General features: G+C 40.5%; 1 protein-coding gene across 1 annotated transcript in view; it reads left to right on the forward strand.

Moving 5' to 3' along the window:
- Nucleotides 1-21,305, forward strand: part of astn1 (astrotactin 1) — a 337,883-nt gene that overhangs the window by 162,726 nt on the left and 153,852 nt on the right. Inside the window, 2 exon segments of the mRNA XM_030115287.1 lie at nucleotides 7,748-7,914; nucleotides 11,745-11,939. Of these exon segments, the coding sequence (XP_029971147.1) occupies nucleotides 7,748-7,914; nucleotides 11,745-11,939 (362 nt within the window).

The following is a 21,305-nucleotide window of genomic DNA, read 5'->3' on the forward strand; positions in this document are numbered from 1 at the left end:
TGTAAGATTCACATATGTCAGCCATACATCATGATAGTGTTTCATAAATAAAAAAAAGCTTTTATTTTTCTTTTGATAGTGATTTGTGAGACACTTTGAAACCAGATAACACTGAATTTTTCGATCTCTTTCATTGGTAAATCTGGATTTTTTCCCTTTTGCGGTGCGACAGCTCTAATCCACCGACGTTGTACGTGGGGAAGGTCATCCTCAAAAACTAATCGGTGAATGTCATATCTCACTGTTTCAGTCCTCCAGCATTCTACTTCACCAATTTCATCCATCAGACAAAAAGTTTGTCCAACTCCTCTTGCAGGGATTTGTTGGTGTTTGGCAGTAGCACAGTGCTGATTCCCTTAAGCCCCGAAAAGCACTGCAGGAATTTATCTCCATTAAGAAACAGGATTAAAAGGCATGGTGGTTCAAGGGGTTTTCCAGAGGAGGCTTTGTGCTGCTCGCTTCTTCTACACTGGAGCAGACAGCGCACTCACTCACTGTCTGGTTATTAAATGATCTGAGATAAATGGTGATTACTTTGCCTTCAAAGACTCTTTTGTTAGTGTCAGTGGACGGTCATTAACTGGTGACCTGGACATCATTTGCTGAAGATATGTGCCCTTTCCAGCTCAGAGGAGATGCATACTGTAAATGCCACGCGCAATAGCTGACGCCGTTTTAGTAGCGATTCTTTCATATGCATATTTCAGAAAGGCTAAGTGGTACATGCTCGTTCTCTTTACTTGGTGGATTTATTTGCGTCTTCCCGGTGATAACTTTCTTAGCCCTCTAAACTTTATTGATGTTTCAACTTCTTGTCCCCCGAAAGAGCTTAAACACATTCAAATATAGATATATTTGATTCACCTAGTGAGAAGCTGCACATTTTCCCTGTGACATGTGAAATTAATGCCAGTTGTTCAGAGGCTGACGACACGAATGTCTGACCTCAGATGTTGAGGTTGAAATTCTACAGCCGAGCCCTCTCAAAGCCCTCGCTAATGTTCAAGACTGCTGCGCTGTGAAAGCACTTCTTCTGCAGAAAATCCTTGAAAGCCTTTCGAAACATGGTTCTTAACACTTGATCTGCTGCGAGCAAGAATACAGAATCTCTCCTGTTTGACGAGACCCCGGTGGGTCCCGCCATTGAACCCTCACTGGCAGACACTTTGCGCAACTCTGGTTATAATGCACCATTTTAAATTACATCAATTTCTTTTTTTTTAAGATCGCTGAGCTCTGGAAACTCAAAATAATGTTGGATCATGTGAATTGGAAGCCAGAATTACAAGTTCATCCCTTTTATTAACCTCGAGGGACTTAATCATAGCGAGGTCTGCGGGACGGTTCTTCAACCTTTTTAAATGTCGTAAAATGTTGTTGGAGGACAAATTCCATGTGAGGCCTAATTATCCCTTACTCATAAATGTCATATCGTTTTAGACGGGAGCTGCAGGACAAAATTGCAGCGTAAACACATTTTTAAGGGGGGTAAATAAATTACATCTGAGGCCAAAAGCAGAAGCATTCTGAGCAGAATTTGAAATGCTTAAGTGACTGTTATCATTTGGAGATATTCTTTTAATTCCAGAGGATTATCAATTACTCAAGTGATAAGAACCCAAAGAGGAAATATCTGATGGGTGTATATTCTTAATGATTATATTATCCTACAGATATCTGGACAATAATCTGGAGTTATCACTATTCCAGAGTGTCGGAAGCCCATTATGGCAGTCGATAACCAGAGCTATCTGTGGCCGGCGAGCGCCGGTGCAGTGACCCATCGATACCGATTCCCCTCAGTCACACATCCATCGACTGCAGTGGCTGCCAGTGATTTAAAGACTCTGCCGCACAGATGTGCGCAGAGATCCAATGTCTCGTGTGCTCTTTGCATCGCGAGTAATAAATCATGTGTCAGAACGGCCCCTTGCAGGGTGACAAAATCAATATTGGTTTATTCAGGGACCAAGACCGGGGATCACTCGTTCAGCATGCGGCCTCATTCTGTACAAGTGCCACGACAATAAATACGTCTGTCACCTGTCAGACCGAAAATGTGAACATGGGTGAAATAATTTAGTAAGTTCAAATCGTTTGGGGCTGAGAAACGGAGCCCGGGCGTTCGGGTTCTGCATTTTTTTTTTCCTTGTAATGAGGAAATACTTGAATAAATTGGTTTGAGTCGTTCTACTAACTGCAACAAAATGAGAATTCACAACCCACTGAGCTGGCGTTTATTAGCATGAAAAGCCTTACTGCTCCCTCTCCAAAGGAGCAATTTGCCACCGTGTGCATACAGTTTGTCACAGTCAAGTAAGCTGGAAGCTGCCAAAGCTTTCAATCGATGGGTTGTTTTGTATTCCCATTCCTTCAGACTACCCATAATGATACAACCTTATTAGCCGTATCATAGAAAAGGTTTTGTTCAAGCTGCGATCCTGTTATCAGATAACAACGCCTTGATGGCACCTGCCTCATCTCATCTCTTTTAAATCCCCATTTTCTCTGTCACATAGATGCCACCCCCCCCTCCCCTCCCCTCCCCTCCCCTCCCCTCCCCTCCCCCTTTTCCATTCACCTGAGAGAAACCCACCACTTCCTCAATTTCTTCATATTTATTGAAGCTTCCGAACACACACAGACTTTAAGCATTAAAGTTTGTTTTTCCTGTTTGGCAACTTCTCAGATGAGTCATAGTTGGGTCACTCTGAGAAACTATTTTATTTTTGTGTTCAAAAACTTTCATTCGCTTTAAAAGGAACCGTAAACACACCACTGTGGATGTCAAGAGATGGACTTCTGATCCCAACAGCTACTCATCCAGCAAATGGCGAAGAATCTATTGTGTGCTACAAGTTATTAAAGAACAAATTAAAAGAAAAGAAAAAAACACTTTAATATAGATATAAAAAAATAAAGTCACAATGTAGCTCAACTACATAATGAATGACTTTTCATGTCATTTCTTAAAAATTCCCAGCACCACAGACATGGTCAATAAAGTAGTAAGTTGTTATTGCCTCAATGCACTAATTGATTAATCTGGGCAATTATTTATAGTTCTTTTATTATTAAAATGTCATTAATTGTCTCAGATTGCACATGCAGACACAGACCACAAAGCAGAAGACGATTCTTTTAAGCAGTAAGTCTCAGAAATCTCCTCAAAATACGTACTATGCATTGGGGGCGGCTGTGGTTCAGTGGGGAGAGCAGTCGTCTTGCTAATCGGGTGGTTGTTAGTTCGATTCCTGTCTCTGCATGCCGAAGTGTCCTTGCGCAAGACACTGAACCCCAAATTGCCCCCAGTGGATGGATTGAGCGCCTTGCATGGCAGCCGCCTCCACTGGTGTGTGAATGTGTCTGTGAATGGGTGAATGTGATAATGCAGTGTAAAGCGTTTTGGGCTCTGTCAAAGTGCTATATAAGTATATATAAGTCCATTTACCATTTTTTTTAGATTTGTACATGTGAAATGGATTCCACCGCTTCAGTAGCTCTCAAAGACACACACTAGTGGTGACGGCATCCATGCAAGATGCTCAGTCCATCCATTGGGAGCAATTTGGAGTTTATCGTCATGCTGAAGGACAACATGGGGAGCCGGGGGGGGGGGGGGGGGGGGTTGAAACCCACAACCTTGTGGTTGAAGAACAACCTGCTCAACCAACTGAGCCACACATTTATTTACACAGTCATTTGGGGTGCAGATTGAGCTCAGTGTTTTGAAAGTAGCTCAGTTTTTCATTGCCTGTGAATCACAATAATCCTCCTGGCAGGAGATGTCAAAATGTGCATCCACTACATGTGCACTCCATGTTAAAATATAAAACAAAACAAAAAGCATACCTTTACAAAAAGATAAAGCAGGCAGGGGTCCACAGCAGACATAAGAGCTTCATTAGCCAAATGAGCCACCTGCGCTCTGCGCCGAGTACAGCAGGCCTACATTATGAAATAAGCTGCTGCTGATCTTTCTGTGCTCCGAGGAAACCAACTGCCTCGTCACTGTTGTGAGGGCCGGGGTGCCTTGTTAAAATGTTCTCCATCAAAGTTTGCTTTGAAGTAATAGCTGGCAGAAAACATAATGTGAATTCAACTTGACAGGTCTGTGGAGGAAAAAAAAAAAAGATGCATGGGAAAATGTGAATGAGGCTGTAGATGGAGGAAACTGGGGTAAAATGAGGTCTGAGTTCTTTTGTGAATTCGCTCCAGTGCAGAGAGCATTAAGAAGTTGTCTGTGTGTCTATTAAAGCTTCATATTTTGGGCTGTTATTTATTTTTTAAATCCATTTCTTGTACTTCATCTATTAAACTGAGAGATTTCATTACACAATCCAAATATGCAGACAGCCCTGTCTTGACTGTAAAGGAATTGGAATTTAAACTTGGACTATTGCCTCACACGAACACAAATCATTCTAACAAGAATTTCATTACAAATGAAGCCGCTTGTCTGAAATTTCATCACTGCTCTTGTTATTCTCAATGCCACAGTGAATAATATAGTGAGAAAACTCTGCGCAGGCCGTTTTGGTAATATATACAATCTAAAACTTTAATACTCCCGTTGTAAATGCTCATCAGAATGGCTGAGGATTTCTGACGAAGACCCATCCACCATTCCTTCCTGAAAAAAAACTGTAGTTCTTCAGTGCTCAAAGTCTAAAAGTTAGTTTTACTACCTACATCCCAGGCTCTAATAATAAAGTTCTCATTAGAATAATCCCTGTAGTAAAAAAATCTCTGCTTAATAAAGAGCAGTGAAACAAGCACATGCGATTTGACAGGGTTCATGTGTGTTCTGTCACTCTCCTGAATGCCTTCCTAAAACCTCCCCCACCTCTCGACCTGAGCACTAATTGCACTCAGGTGTGCAACCTGCAGAGGGAGCAGGAAGAAGGACGCGGACCAGGGCACGACTTTCAGACCCAGGGGATATTTTGGACTCACCACTTTCTCACAAATACATGTTTGTTAAACTGTGGTAGGAAAAAACCTGTGGTAAAAAAAAAAAAAAAAGTTCAAATCCAACTAACTGTGCACCCTCTCCACTTATCCTGGTGAGTTCTGTAATTTCAATACATGCACAGTGTGTTTTCTTATGTCAGGAATGCACAATCATACGTTCACTGGCTTTTATAATGAGCAGTGATAACAAACAGATGGCCGCGCTCCTCTTAAGCTAAGACGGACAAAACATCCTGGATTTCCACAGTGAAGTCATTTCGAGTCTTCAGACCATCTAACCTCAGTCTATCCAATGAGTAAAACTGATGAATATATTGTGTCTTTTTTTTTTTATGTGTAGCTACACTGGTTTTTATACTTTTAGGCTTTTATAGTTTCACAAGTTTTAGTTTGTTTAGCTTAATCAGCAAGTAAAACAACTGAATGGTCGACCAAGGAAAACCCTCAAGCCTCTTTGACTCTGGAGTTTCTCCCCTTCGGAGGGGAAATAGCACTTCAGTTGTTTTTTTTTTTCCTTTCACAATCACATGTTGAGAAGTCCTTAAAAACAGAGCCTTTCTTAAATGCATTTCAACTCGGTTTCAGCTAAACTTTTTTTTTGTTTGTTTGTTTTGCCTGTATGGGATCGGTTCCTCTGGAACTAGTCTTGCTGGTTTACTGTCTTCTCCCATTCGGTGGGCTTGGATTAGCTTCAGCCCCCCTCAGCTGGATAAAATGCTATAGGTGATGGATGGATTATAAAAAGTATGATCTTCAACAACCACTGCAAGTTACAGTTTTTTTTTCTTTACTTCTGAGAGGAACAGCCTCTTTGGGAGGCTCTTTTTGTGCTCAGTCACATCACTGACCTGTTGACACTTAACCTCATCAGTTTTCAGTTGATTCAACAGCTGAAAGATGTGAATCCATGTTTCACACTATCATCCCACACGCCAGTCATTTCTTCTGCTGAGATGTATTATGTAATATAATTGAATCAACATACAAACTCGGTTGCAATCACAAACGGAACCATTTTTTTTTCTTTTATTCTTATCCGGAGAATGTAGAATATTTGAATCAGAATGCTATCTGCCATTGTATCTGTCAGCAAGTATTTATGCACTGTGATTATAAACAAGTCCATATCTATTTCAAAGCAGTGCTGCAGTGAGGACGGTAGCAAACTTTGCAAGTCGCTTGTTGCCTTGATGTGGAAGAAAGAGAGAGGAAAAAAAAGATATGTGAGCTGCAACACATCAAGTATATGTCAGAAAAGTGTAATGTAAAGCAACCATCTGGACATGAAGGAAAATACATTTTTGAGTTAACGGTGGATAAACAAAAATAAATGTTTGAGTTGACAGTTTAGGAATTAAATGTTTATTGGTGGGTCACTGGGCTCTAGATCTAATTCCAGTAGAATGTGTGTGAAGGCTGCTTACATCTGAACAAATCGCTGTTCCGTCACAGTCCAAACAAAGAGACATTTAAAGGTGCTGTAGGCAGGATTTTGCTAGTCAATGCTAATTTTTCTGTGTTTTCTTTGGATTAAATGTTAGAGTATCCATTGTTAATCCTTTAGGAGTGTAGCATAATTGCACCACCGCGAGGGTGCAGCGTTTCCATCTGTCTCTGTTCTGAGCTGAAAAGGAATCTCGACAGCTCCAGGTGTGTTTGACCAATCAGAAGAGCCCCTGAGGCTCTAACCGTGATTGGTCGAGGGGCGTTCGTCCCACGTTCTTGTGGGAGGGGCTTAACTTGCGTAAGGGTGTGATGTCAGAGAAAACAGGACAGGATTAGCTGTGCTGGGTTTCAAATCACCATCTTAGATAGGTCAAATCGCCATCTTGCTTAGGTAACCCTAAGCAAGATGGCGGAGACGCCGAATCCTGCCTACAGCACCTTTAAATTCATAACTACAACCATTGTAGAGTTACCCAAGAATCTCTAATGCATGTAGCCAGAGTGGCATTCCCTGAAACTATTGAGGTTGCTTTTTCATACCTGTTGTGCTTAATTACTTCAACTCACTTCATCAGTGGCTGATACAGTCGAGTCTCATACTTTGATTTAAACTGTTTCTATGTTTGTCCTTTTATAAGGATCATGCTGTGCATACTGTTTCTTGTTAGATTTTCCAGCTATTTTTCGTTCGACTGCACAATAGTAGACAGTTTTTCATTAATTAAAGGCATGTTATTGTTGCTTTAATTTAATTTCAAATGATATCAGTGTCTAACAATAAATTGAGGAAATTATCTTTAGAAAATGCATGATCTACATAATCTCACCATCCTTGTACTCAATTAGACTGGATTAATTAAAAGGCTGTGGTAAATCACATACAAGTATGTGTAAAGTGATAGTTTATTCTAAGTTTTTTCTGTATTTCTGGTTCATGTTCAACAAATTAGAAATGACCTTTTCCCTTTTGGAGATTTTGTTTTGCTTCACTCTTACCAGTACTCTGACTGCTATTTCTGCCTCATTCTGTAGCCTGATAAAGGGATCATTTCCTGGTGAGAAATCTTGCCTTGCGCTGCTTTACACACTGGGTCCAGTGCTCACACAGGCTGCACTAATGGGAGCAGAAATTTGACTGTTTGCATTCTGTGGCACAGATGTTATGGGGTCTGTTTACCTGTCCCATCTGGGATCTGCGCTAATGTGGCAGCTTCTCGCAGTTTATGCAGCTCCAAGAAAGTGCCCCTAAATGGAGTTAAAAAGGGAAAAAAAAAAAAAATGTAATTGCTAACATCAGTCATTTAAAGCTTCTGGCCCCCTCCCACAGTGCCCTCCAGGGCTGAGTCCGATGAAGGATGGGACCGGGTGCTACGACCACCACATCGGCATCGACTGCTCCGACGGCTTCAACGGAGGATGTGAGCAGCTGTGTCTCCAGCAGCTGGCCCCTCTGGAGGACGACCCGACACTTTACAACATCCAGATGTTCTGCGGGTGAGAGCGGACACATTTTGTCATTTTGTTTTCCTGCGAATCTCACTTTTGGAGTTTTCACTGCTTGTGTGGCGTGCAGTCACACAAGATGCCATAACAGCTGTCATTACAGAACGCATCGTTTCACCTGTGTTGAGGGACAAACCACTGATTCTTTACTATTAAGTGACTGAAAAACAGTTAAGCAAGACATTAAGGTAATGTGTTTTGAAGTCACAGTTAAATATTCCCATAACTACAACTATTACTGTGAAAGTGAATTGTAAGTGAAAATAACAACTATCGTTAATTTCAGTTGGATTTGTTATACTTGATGGAGGATAAATTCTAAAAGACAAAAAATAATATATTGTGCATTTCCTCTACAAAAAAAAAACAGTTGTAAGGGCCTCAACCATAGCATTCAGTAAAATAAATATGGCTCAATATCATCATTTTTGGAGCATCTTCAGTCTTTGTCAGCACAGTTGATCTAAATTATTCTTGCATATTTTTTTCATCAGTTATTGTGATCTAGTTTATTTTCACATTTTTCACATCCACTATATTTTTCTTTCATTTATGTAAACAGTGCACCTTGTTGCACTGCCATTTATTATTTGACTTGTTTGATCGTTTGACAGTCTTTGCCCTGTGTGCCAATTTATTTAAATGTTTTTTTTTGATTCATCTCACACTTCACATAGTTTCTTTTTGCCCATATGTTTGTGTGTAGCTATGTGCATGTATGTTGCCTTGCACAGTACACACGTTATATTACCATAGGTGCCAAGAGTGAAATAGTGTTGCAATGCTTTTTGTACGATTTTATGAGTGTCTTTTACACTTCACAACACCACACTTGAGTCATTTCTACCTGTTTCCAACATTTTAATCATGATTCATCCACACATCTTCTTTTTCTTGTTTGTTTTTGCAGAAACACTGTCATTCAGTCACATTGCAGATTCATTCTTTTTTAAATTCACACAGATTCTATTACTTGGGAGACATTCACAGGTGCGCCCTAATAGGAATACTCATCACAGTCAAATGCTGTGATTTTTGGTCATTGCAGGCCTCTCATTTTGCCGTGGGTGTTAGGTAAGAGTAAGTCTTTAAGATTAATAAGGCAATTTAGATCTGTTCTCCTGATAGAAAATGGAGATGAACTGCTCTCTCTAGTCTCTCCTCCTCAGTAGCTGATTGAATCCTATCTCCTGTGGAGAAACAGTCTGCTATTTTTCGAACGTGTTTGCTTGTCTTGAATCACTGCTATGATGAGGACTCCTGTGTAATGCTGCACAATGCTGTTTAACATCTTCAGCTCACATTCAGGAATATAGCTGCTTTTGTCAGGAATACGATCATTAATACAATGTTACGGAAATGTCGAGTTTTTTTGTTTATTGGTGACATTTTCTTTGAGAAATATTTGTTACTGATGTAGATTATTATTTCAGATTATTGTGGATATTCTCCTCATAAATAAAGAAAGACATGAAAACCCCATGCTGCTTGCAATGAACTCACTCTCAGTCCAGTAAAGACAGATTCAAATCAAATAGACTTGTCCAGTTTGAGTCTGCATCATGTTGGCCTTCACGAGCCAAACTTATTTTTCCACCCAAAACTTCCCGGACAGTTTACAGAGAGAATTTCATTGGTGGTTTAGCTGACAGGTACGACATGTTGGACGAAAGTTGGAGCTGCTGAACGCTGGCTGTACGTCTTTGTGTCCGTCGATTCCTTCATGCTTGGGAACTGTCAGTGAATCAGTCTTTCTGCCGCGGAGGCAACAAAGTGGAACTCCTCCTTCAGATTAACAGGATGCGGAGGCGAAAGAGATACTGATGGAGGACGCTGTCGGAGTGAGATTACTTATTAAACATCGACCCATCGAGGCTGCCAGTGAGCGAAAGTTATTGAGTTTTGGACCTGTTAATTCATATTTCGTTTCAGGTTGAGTTCTAGGACAGGGTGTTGTTTCTTTGTAGATATGAAATTGGCAGAACATCTTTCCTCAGATTTCATACATCCATTTCAAATGTGGCGTGTCCAGTCTGTTGGCGAAATTATTTTGAACATGATGAGGAGGAGATGGATTTTGGCCTCTCCTGTGATTAGAATAATTCAGATAAGAGGTCAAGGAGGGCAGGATATAACTACACCTCTCTGGAAAATTGCACTCTTGCTTCTCCTGTTAAGATACTATGGTCAACTTTAGTGCGATGTGTCATAAGAAGTCTTGCTAAAAAGAAAAAAAAAAAAGCTTCTTGATCATCACCCGTGTGAAACATCATAATTGTCCACAAACATCAGTTTTCTAATTGAACACAACAAGCTGTTGTCATCTCAACATTGAACATGATGTTGCAGGCGAAGTATTTCATGTCCGATTTACATAAGCGGCTGATAAAAACTGCTGCTTCATTTAATTCTCAACAACAGCCTTTTGTTGTCCCTTTCCATAGTGCAGATGTGGCTAATCCGCCGCCGTTCCCATCAGAGACTGGCATTAGCTTTGCGACATTTGGCATCCAGGAGAGAGCTTCTCCTCGTGTAAATCCCTGACAGATTATCTTTCGCTCTTCACCCCCACATGACATCCCCCGTTCCTCTCCCTTCACTTTGTCTACCTTTGATTCCTTTCCCAGAGTATATTATACGCTGAGATGTCAAAACATCATCAATATGAAAGAACCTTGAGAGGAGTCTCACTGTTCGGATTCTGACTCTGTTTTTCTCTGAAATGGGGGATTTTATGTCAGTTAAGTGGAATTGATTCAGCTGGTCTTATTGTGAGCTGCAAGGTCGGAATATTTGGAACCTAGCAAAGATGCATTTGCTGATAACTGTTAAGTCATTTGCCATGTTGGTCTGAATTTAAGATGGGCTGTTTTTCACGGAAATGGATCACAAAAAGTGGGGTTGTCTAATGCTTGGTTTTTAAACTACAGCTCGCTGTGTTGCACAGAGTTCTGCATATCAACAGCATGAGGGCCTCAGACAAAAGAGGAAACATCCCTGGACACATGATTGAGCAGTCTAATGTCAGACTGACAAACTGGCCTCGTGTGTTGGTTTGTTGCCGTCAACAAGTTATTCAAAGGATGCAAAATGCTGCATGGCAGCGAGGGTGATGAGCTCCGGAAGGATCTGCCGGTGCCTGTTTGACATGATCTAACTGTATCCAGCAATGACACATTGGAGAAGTTTGCAAAGTTGCGCCTGTTTGCTCTATTTGTATAACTTCTGTTCCAAAAACATGCTAAAAACAGCAGTTTAATTCATTGTGTGTGTTTTTTTTTTTAATTTCTTGAGAAAGAGGACTGCCATAGCATGACATGATATACAGATGTAACAATTATCAATTTTATTTCTTCCAAATCAGTGTTGGAGCTCAACAGGCCAAAACCCATCTCAGGGTCTGAACATTGTTGGTGAAATGGAAAATAGATAAAACAGCAATTGGACATGCAGATCAGAAAAGCCATCTCAGTGATCCTTTGATCTGCTGTGTGATCCTCCATAATCATTTAAAACTCCCAAAGAGAGAGAAACATCCCATCATGTGGTTCACTATTTAAATGCTGATTAAACAGCAAAGAAAGCAGCACTTTAATTTGCTTTTAATTTGGTCCTTCCATAATTTTTATTTTGATGTCAGTAATGTCTGATCTGGAATTGATTGATGGATTGATATAGCAAAACAAAAATCAAATAAAAATAAAACATTTGGGTGACAAATCTGGGGCTTTTTGTTTCAGTTCTACATGAAGGTAGAATCGTAGGCGAGAAGTCTCAAATCCCTGACTCGGTGAAACGACAATAATCCCCTCTCACTCCAGGTGCATCGAGGACTACAAGCGTGGTCCAGATGGCAGGTCGTGCCTGCCGCTGTCTGAGGCCTGCACCGAGGGGATAGACTGCGGCGAGGCGGCCGACATCCCCGCCAACCAGACTGTGTTTGGAGACCTTTTCTACGGCTACAACAACCACACTAAAGAGAGCACCTCCGGACAGATCCTCAAGGCCACGTTCAGGTAAACACCCGGGCCGCCGGTGAAGTGGAGCATGTGGGACGTTTTTCTGCCATTTGTATGTCAGCAGGGAAAAAGGAGAAGGGGGGGCTTCGGGCCGGCTGGCTCCCACGGTGCTGATGCCGTCCAAGAGAAAACTGTTTCAGTCAGCATTTCGAAGGGTTGTGGAGGAAGCAGCCTGAAGAGGCAGATGTTTGCTGTGCTCCACACAAGTGAAATGTAAAATATTGGTGTAGGGCTCCAAGGACAAACGGTCCGTCGATACAAGCAAAACGAGCATCTCTCAGCTTGATGGAAGTCTTTCTGCCAAAACTGTAGCATCAGATTTACATACTTGCACTGTTAACTAGTTGATTAACATAAATATTATTTTGCAGTTAACCTTTTTACTACTCCTTCAATCTCAATATACGACTATAGAATTGTTAAACAATGCACAGTGATTCTGCACCTTGTTTTAGGACAGCTTAAACCTTGAAAATCGAGGAGTTTGATGCTGTAATCAGAGGCTGTTGTTGCAAATATGAACATACGAGTTACTTTTGTCTGTGATTCAGAGTTCATACAAATGAGGTTTGTGGAGCAACTTGACGATGAGCACAAAACTCTATTTCCTGTCCTTTGATTTGTTTACGTCAAAGAGATTGCGTCTTTATTTCATACCTGTGAGACACATTACGTTTAATTTACCAAAACTTTGCACCCAGTAGTTGATTGACAAAAATGGTTCAATATGCTTAAAAACTTGCTTCACCAGCTTGTTGTCCAACGTATCGCTGCCTTGTTTCTACATTTTTAGAAACGCTTTTCAGTATGACAAGTACAAACACAGGCTTAATGTATGTCCGTTATGCAGTCAGTTGAACAGTATATTCACACAGCAACGCTAGCATGACCTGCTGTGTTTGTGTCTGTTAATGAAAACGCAGTGCAAACGTGCACACAGATACACACAAACCATGATGGTTCTGCATCAGATTTTTTTTTCCTAAATTCTTTTTTAACTTTGATGCAGAAATGTTAGTATATGGTTATTATTAATGTAGTAACAAACAACATGGATGGGAAAACAGTTGAACAACCTGGTATAAGATTCAGAATTCTTAAATTGTGTATTACTTTGCAGAGAGGATTTCAATAACGTCATTGTTCTTCAGGTTCGTATATATGAGCAATCATCAGTGTCTGTCAGTGAAACTTGTTGACATATTCTCCTATTTGATATGAGACCTAATGACCGCAAATAGGAAGACATAAGGTGCTGAATATAATTTAAATCCCAAGCAATGAGGTATTTAGTCTATCCTCCAAAGGAAAATCTGTCTTACTGTTTTCCACTATGTTCATTTTCACTGAAAGTTGTATTTGTGCAATGTGATTTTCAAACCACCTGCAGTACATCTGTGTCTGGAGGGGAAACAGAAGTCACTCATACTGTATATCATTAGATAGTAAACACTGAACTGTAAATGTTTGTGTTTGGTTAATGTCAGTACTTCAGGGATTATCATAAAGCACACAGTACTTTTTTTTTTCGAAATATCAGACAAATGCTCAGGGGAAAATAACTGAAAGAAAAACAATCGTCTGTTTTTGAAGGATTATATAACAGGTACAAAGCGACACCACTGCCTGTCTTTCATGAGTTGCACATAGTTTGATGTGAATAGCAGAGTACATGGAAGGTGTTTAATTATCATTGTCTGCATCCTGAAATGATTTCCCCTGACCTCCGGAAGCCAGGAGGTCAGCTGACTCATCTGGAGCACAGGAATTAAATTTGGGCCGTGCAAGGAATCTTCTGCCCGGAGGCAACTCAGTCACTTAGGGATCTGCCGCTGGAGTCGTGGAGAGGAAGAGATGAGTGAGGCAGGAAAGTTAATATCATCAAGAATCTAAATCTCAAATGCTCTGATCTCATTTGAGCGTGCTCGTGAGTGGAGAGCTTGCTTTGAAGAACACCGAATGCTTCCTGTGCAGATGAGGTACTGAAAGAAGAAGGAAGTCTCTGTTGGGAGCCATGGCTAATGCGAGGTCTAATTATAACAGACTTATAAACTGAATTAAAGCTGACCAGGAGCCCGCGTGCTTATATTAGAGAGTGAATGTTTGAACGTAAACTGAACAAAAGTTGATGGAAGAGAGCAGTGTGATTCTACACCAAGGAGGAGTTTGGTGTTGGAATTTAGAGGTGAACTCAGTCTAAACCAGGAGCTACTTCAAATCCAGTAACACAAGTGAAAATAGAGAAAATGCTTGTTATGTGTGAATGTTAGCCGCTGGCGGTGCACGCCTGGTGCAAGCTGGTAAGTCTATCCCCAAAGAAACTAAATGTCAAGCTTAATGTTGGGATACAAGGATGCCTGATGTTTTTTTTTTTTTTTTTTTTTTTTAATCATTGCAGTGCTCATGCAACAGCTTGACAAATACGGTGAATGCTCAACGGATGTTCTAAAATGCATGCATTTAAAACGTTTAATAAATGTCTGTCACTGCAGAATGCAGTAATCAATAATGAAAATATACTAAATGAATAGAAATACAACATTAATTTACCTAATCTGTTATGTTGTACATGTTGTGTGATTCTCCTCCAAACCTTACACCTCAACTCTATCACTGAGTCTTACAACAGTGGGCTTGAATCTGAATGATAGGCATGAATGTACTGTTATTTTGATTATGGACCCCAGGAAGAATAGCCTCTACTTTATAAAGACCAATGGAGAATAAATAAATAACTCACAAAACAAGGTGTGTTTTGAACATAACTGAGTTAACGGGCTAGTCCACTGTTTGTAATTGACAATTTATCAGTCTAGCGCTCTGCTCAGGCTGTGTTAACTTAGTCAACGTCATTAAAAGTGCAGCAGTGCCGTGGGAGATATGAGTAAGCTCAAATAAGTCGACTAAGTAAACATGACTGTTTTATGAAGTTGGGGCTCCAGGGCCCACAGACAGAGATTTAACATGTGGAGACGGCCAGAAGTCGATTTACTCTTGTATGAAGCACATTGATTTGTGCAGTTCTTTCATTCTCAACTGTCCATCACTTAGTTTACGCTTTGATCGGTGTTGTATCTTAAATGTGGTTAGTTACTACTGTCACTGCAAAAATGTACCTGGTGCAACAATGCTGGCCGTCAGGATCTTTCAGCATGCTGTTTTTCATGTTTTCCTCTCTGACTGCAGTTTCATAGCATATGAAATTAGTTCTCTCCGTGTAAATAAAGTGGACTGTTGGTCTGACATAAGTTCTTGCAAGATTTCACATTAAGATCTTTTGAGATAGTTGATTTGATTTCTAGCACTGTATAATAGACTTGGATTGGGAATAAGATAAATAAAAGATGAAGATGCTCGCTGTATTATTTGAAAGTGACTGAATGGTTTGCAGAAACAAACTTGAACAGCAATAATATGAATCAAATACACAGAGTTTCAAAATGGAAAGTGATTGAAGAGAGGATGAATCAGTATTCAGTGTGATTCTCCCTCACCTTCCGAACAGCACCACCTCCTCTCAGTGCACTTGCTCACATGTTTTGAAGGAAAACAGCAGGAGTTGAGACCATCTCATGAGGATGCATGTTTGCTTCAATCCTTCTGTCTCTTCGTGTAATCTCAAACGGGCTCCATGATATCTCGGCCCTGTGGGTAATACCACCACTTCCTGAACTGCTTCCTCTTTACACAGAATGGTTGGTAATAACGTTGGCTGAGTGCTAAGTGTTGGGTTTTTTTTTTTTTTCAATCTTTTTTTCAGCTCTAGAGCAAATTTGTAGCCAGTCAGACGCCTCACCGTCGATATAACATGACGGGTACCTATCACCTTTTCACATCTGCTCTCAAATGTTGCACAGCTTGTGGTTATCTTTTAGTTTACTGGGAAGCAAAGTAATGTGACGCTTGTGTATGCTGAGAGCCTTCAGATCTGTACACTGGAATTTTTGTCTTGTGTGACTACAAACCTGAAGTCACCTTCAGGGTTAATCAATGTGTGTTGCTTTTTAAACATCTCTGACAGATACTGACTTGCAGGAATTAGATTAATTGATCAATAGTACTAATTTAAAAATGACATGCTGATTATCGGAGTGTGATTTTAATTCAGGCACATGTCAGTGCTTTTTACATTATGCTTCATTAAAACAGATTGATAAGACAGTTACTGAAATGAAAGTAAAAAGGGTGTAGAGTATGTATAGATAAGGTTAGTGTCATGTCTCAACATTAATCATGGTAATATAATATATTTTTAAATTTAGCTTTTTTTCTACCAGACTGACTTGTTAAAAAGGATTTCACATATGCAAGAACCACAGTATTAATTGTGGGGTTACTTTAAATTGGTACAGCACTGAGGAAGAGTGTCATTTCTCTGGCAAACCCTGACCTGTACCGCTGCAGATTTCTTGCCTCTTGCTGTAATTCCATGTTTTTTTTTTTTTTTCTCGCTCTCTCTCTCTGATTCTGTAAACAGCTCTTCACTCGAGCTGAATCTCTTTATCAACCTCAGCCTCCATGCTAGCCAGACAGAGGCAGTCAGGATCAAAGTGTGCGGCACAACCAGATGCAAAGAAACTGTTCAGACTGGAAGATTTACTTCCTCCTAACAGCCAATTAGAGATACAAAAGTGCAAAGTTGCAATGTACAGCCTTCAAGAGTCATTGACTTAGTCATTGCTAAATAAACGACGCAGTGACCCGTATCCTCGCATATCCTTTTTAGACGTACTGTTGCCCTTGAGAAAAAAAAAAAGAGAGAGAGAGAGGGGAAAAAAAAGAAAACAAGCAGGGAGATGCAGGGACAGAGGGAGGGAGAGCAAGCAAGCCTTTATGTGATGTTCACTGGCACGTCTTCAAAAAGCCCTACCCCACTGCTCGAGGGTGACACAAAGCATCTGTCACCACCGTTCAGTCAAAAGAAGAATTCAAAATTTAATATTGTTTAACCATCAAAGGAAGTTTATTATTTCTGCTTTATTCCTGACTTCAAACATACCGCCATCCTTGCCTTTTGTTTCGTCCATCTGCTGTTGAATTGAACATATATCCTCCCGTCTTTCTTCCCCCCAGCCAAGGGTAAACTTCCTTACCCTTTCTTTTATTCTTCTGACAACAACCTCACAAAAACTTCCTCTCTCATCCGCAGAAAGTTGGGAAGAGATGTATACAGAATCACCCAACTCAGTGTTTTAGCACTTAATGTTTTATTTATTTGGAGAAAAAGGCCCCTGTGAAAATGTTTCTCTATGACTCATGCAAGTTTTTTTTTTTTCCTTCTTCTTCCCTTGACTGTTTTCGAGCTGCAGTAGACAGAGAGGGAATAAAAGCAAAGCAGCAAGTGGTTTTAGCAGGTGGCCACCAACATAACACACACACACACACACACACACACTCAGTGGCACACAAAATTGTCCTGGGTGCTCAGGTATGAATGTCCGCTCTCACACTCACCCATACACACCTCGCCATAAGTCCTTTCAGCTCTGTCCCACAAGAGCATCAACACACTCAGACACACACAGACTCACAGAGCTGGTTTGATTCAGTCTGCCCAGTGTGGCTCCCTTGTGGTCTGTTTTTGAAGCTCACCATCCCTGAAAGTCTTTTCATGTTTTTTTTTTTTTTTTTGAAAAGGGAAATACCCCACACTCCCTCACCCTCCTCATGCAGGTTGTTATTATAATTTCAAAAAGACACAAGGTTTTTTGTTTTTTGTTTTTCTTCAAAATTCTGGCTGATTCACCGTCGCTGGCAGCGGGCCGCCGAGCCGCAGGATGATTCCAGTGACGAAGCAGCGCGAGAAATGGGCCCCCGCCCAGGAAGGAGGTCCGATCACAGCGACGTCTCGGGAGCACCGGAGCACGATATGATCTGGGTTCAAATTACGGCGCTCGGTGACAGGGTCTCTATCTTCCTGCCTCTGTGGGAGCCGGTGGACTCCAGTAATGAGATGTTAAAAAGCTAACCTCCTCTCATTACTCCCAACACTGTCCTCCCTCTCCTCTCCCCCCCTCCCCTCCATTCCTCTCACACACGACAAGCTCAGAGCAGGTTTTAATGAATATTTTAGTGCCCTTTGTTCTCATTCAGCTGGCTGCTCGGGATCAATGATTAAGACCATGCTCCCTCCTAACAACCCCACCAACTATGTGCTTTTTTTTTTTTAATCTTTTACTTTTCAACTATCATCTTTCCGTACCACACCTTTAGCATGATGCCCTCAGGAGGAATGCTTTCATTGACTCAGTTAATTAAAATATGAACAGTGTTTGTTGTAGACTAATGGAGACGGTGGGCTGGGAATGGGGCGCTTTTAAGCCCCCGGATGTGTTATTGATGCTTATTGAAGCACATAGTGAGGAAAAAAAACAGTGAAAGGATTGTTGTCGTAAATCAAAAGCACCCTGGTGTTTGGTTACATTTCACATTTCAATAATTCATCAAACAGGTGGCTACTTCACTGCTGCTCCTACTCCATAAAAAAGAAGAAGAAAAAAAAAACCAGTCTTCAGCAAGTTTTGTCAGTTGAACAAACTTTAAGGGAGAAAATGAATCATGACATCCTTACACTGCCAGATGGCTGTTAAATGTTACATGTCATCCTCCAAACAAAATTAACTGCGAAAATTGTCAGACATCAATGCAGTGATAGGACACACATAATCTGCTTAGTATGCAGAGAGAGAAGAAAAATAACAGTTAATAACACATCTTCTGGGGGGGGGGGGGGGGGGGGGGGGGTTGATTCAGTGTTGTTTTTTTAAGTTTCTGCACAGCTTAAGTGAAGTTACTTTAAGCAGAATTACTTTTTTTGAAATTCTAAGACAAAGTTTACAAATGCAGCAAGGTAATAATGAAGCTGTTTATTAGCAAAAATAGTCAAATTCAAAGATTATGTTTTCTGTGTGTGACCTACCAACCCATCTGTTGACTGGTTGACATCACAATATTTCGTCATTTGCTTAAGTCTGCGCAGGGGAAAGTCATGGAAGCCCGTCACTCTGCCGTTCCAGGGTAGTGACAGTTTCCTTGCATAACTCTACACCGTTAATCTACTCAACAGGCTTGATCTGTGCTCGCCCACTCTTGTGCTTCACCACTTTACAATGCATTTATGAGCCTGATTTGCTGCTAATTGCCACGGCGCCCATGGCCATACTATGACCACTGACATAAAATATCATTTGATGGCTGATCACTCAACACGCGTCATGCCACTGGCTTCTGTTGTTCTCAAGCTGTGTCTTTCCCAAAGGCGCCGGTTTGCGATCTGTAAATATTTGTGTATTCGTTTTTTTTTATGTCCACAGCTCAGCCTCAGAACACTGCATGGATCAGATGGTGCATTATGCATGGTGCATATTAGCAGGGAAACTGATGACTGAAGTGTGAACCATTAGGACCTTTCATGTGTTTTTAATGGTCGCTTGCCTTACATATGTTAAACACACTCGGCTATTATCACTTGTTTTAAATGAATAAACCCTCGTCGTGAAAGAGGCTGCAAACGAGAAGAGCATCAATTTAATCCGATTGCGATACTCCCAGGATCCATTCAATAACTATTGCCAGTTACTAGCGGGAAATACTCTGAGTACAGGAAGTGGTAATTTGAAATTAGATACTCAGTCAGGCGTGTTTAGGCTCCCGGAGTAAATAGATGGATGCTCTGGTCCTTAGGGATTTTCTTTTTTCCATCAGGCCAGACTCTTGGGTAGCTGGTCTTTGTGTTATACAGTACATCTGCAGTAAATCTACATTTAGATTTACCAAACCCAGTCTGGGGTCCGAGACCCTTTTAGTGGCAGGAACATGATAATGCTCATGATCCGCCATCTTTCTGTTTATGGCATACGACACACATGATTCTGTTGCTGTTCATTTCAGCATTACCACTCTGTTTTCTGTCTCAATACCCTCTTTTAAAGCTCGTCCAAACTCGTAAGCTCTTCTAAACTGGGAATGACCGAATTGATCTTTGTCTTTGATTAAGCATGTAAAGAACCACGAACCCTTGTTGGCCGATCCAAATGGTTTTGTTTCCAAGTATGTCAGTGAATCACATATTTCATTAAGAAATGTGTATTTGTTCATCTTATATCATGGATCCAATCAAGTGTTTTATTTAAAAAAAACAAAAAAAACAAAAAAAACACCTGTTATCAGGTATTATTTAAAGGTCGCTCCCAAAATTCAGATTTTTTTTTTTTTTTAGAGTCAAAATAAATGATAGTTATGACCTATGTAGATCTGACCACATGCAATTTGTCAGTTATAATCTTTAAACCAGAGCAGCATGCGCCTTTCATTAAGGTAAAGAACTATGAACTAAAGAACTTTAGTTTTTTTTTTTTTTGTTTTTTTGTTTTTTTTTTTATCTTGATGCTTCTAACTTTGTAGTCACTGGAATTTCTGAAAGTCCTATCTCAGATGTCTTCTCAGATGATATATCAATACTTTCGGCTACATAAAAGTAGCCAAAAGCAAAAAGCTAATTAATACAGCTTTAAGTGACTATATTTGATATATTAATTGCCTCTTGCTGCCAAATACATCCGTCAATGTACACGGTATCCTTGTTCGTTTATAAATTATGAGTCTGGCGTCGACATAATAAGGACTATGGATTCTTATAAGAGTAAAATAAAGATATATTTTCATCTGCTTTGCTCCTGAGACTTCTGAATGACTTCCGCTGATTTATTGAAGCCATTCTGTTGTGGAGGCTTGTTTCGAACCTCGCTGGCATGGAGACAAGTGATGATGGAGTGGACCAAATGAGCGAGTTCAAGCAAGAGTCACTCGCAGCATCAGACAAATGAGAACAGCAGCTCTCAGAGTGAATATGAGTCACTTTGCGGCAGAACAATCAACATAATGAAAAATGACGTGCTTAATGTGACACTTTGTCTTCTCAGTACGGAGCACATTCCTGCATAATTGTTTGTATGTATCGATTTGCCCTGAATGATTTGTTTGGAGTTATTGCACGTGTTACAGTCTGCTTTTTTTATTTATCTGTCTACAGTCTGTCTTTCCAGCATTGGAACGTCTTTGCTTCAGCATCTTCTTGCTTTTAAACTTCGCTTCATGTTTTACTGGCAAAACAAAGTTGGATGTGTTTTAAAGAAAAGCAGGATGTGGAGCTTGTTGCTTGTTGGATGTGCTTGTTACGGTGAACTGAGGATGTTTTGAGCTCGATGCACAATTATGACTTTTTGCAACATTTACTTCATATTTGAAGAGCACAGTTTATTTTTCAAGTATGTTTTCTAATCCAACATATTTGGTCGTCAAGACACTCATCAGCTGTGTGCACGTTAATGCACCAGCCTTTATCACCATTTCTGTCAATTCTAT

This window comes from Salarias fasciatus, chromosome 18, assembly GCF_902148845.1.
Source record: "Salarias fasciatus chromosome 18, fSalaFa1.1, whole genome shotgun sequence".
Lineage (NCBI taxonomy): Eukaryota > Metazoa > Chordata > Actinopteri > Blenniiformes > Blenniidae > Salarias > Salarias fasciatus.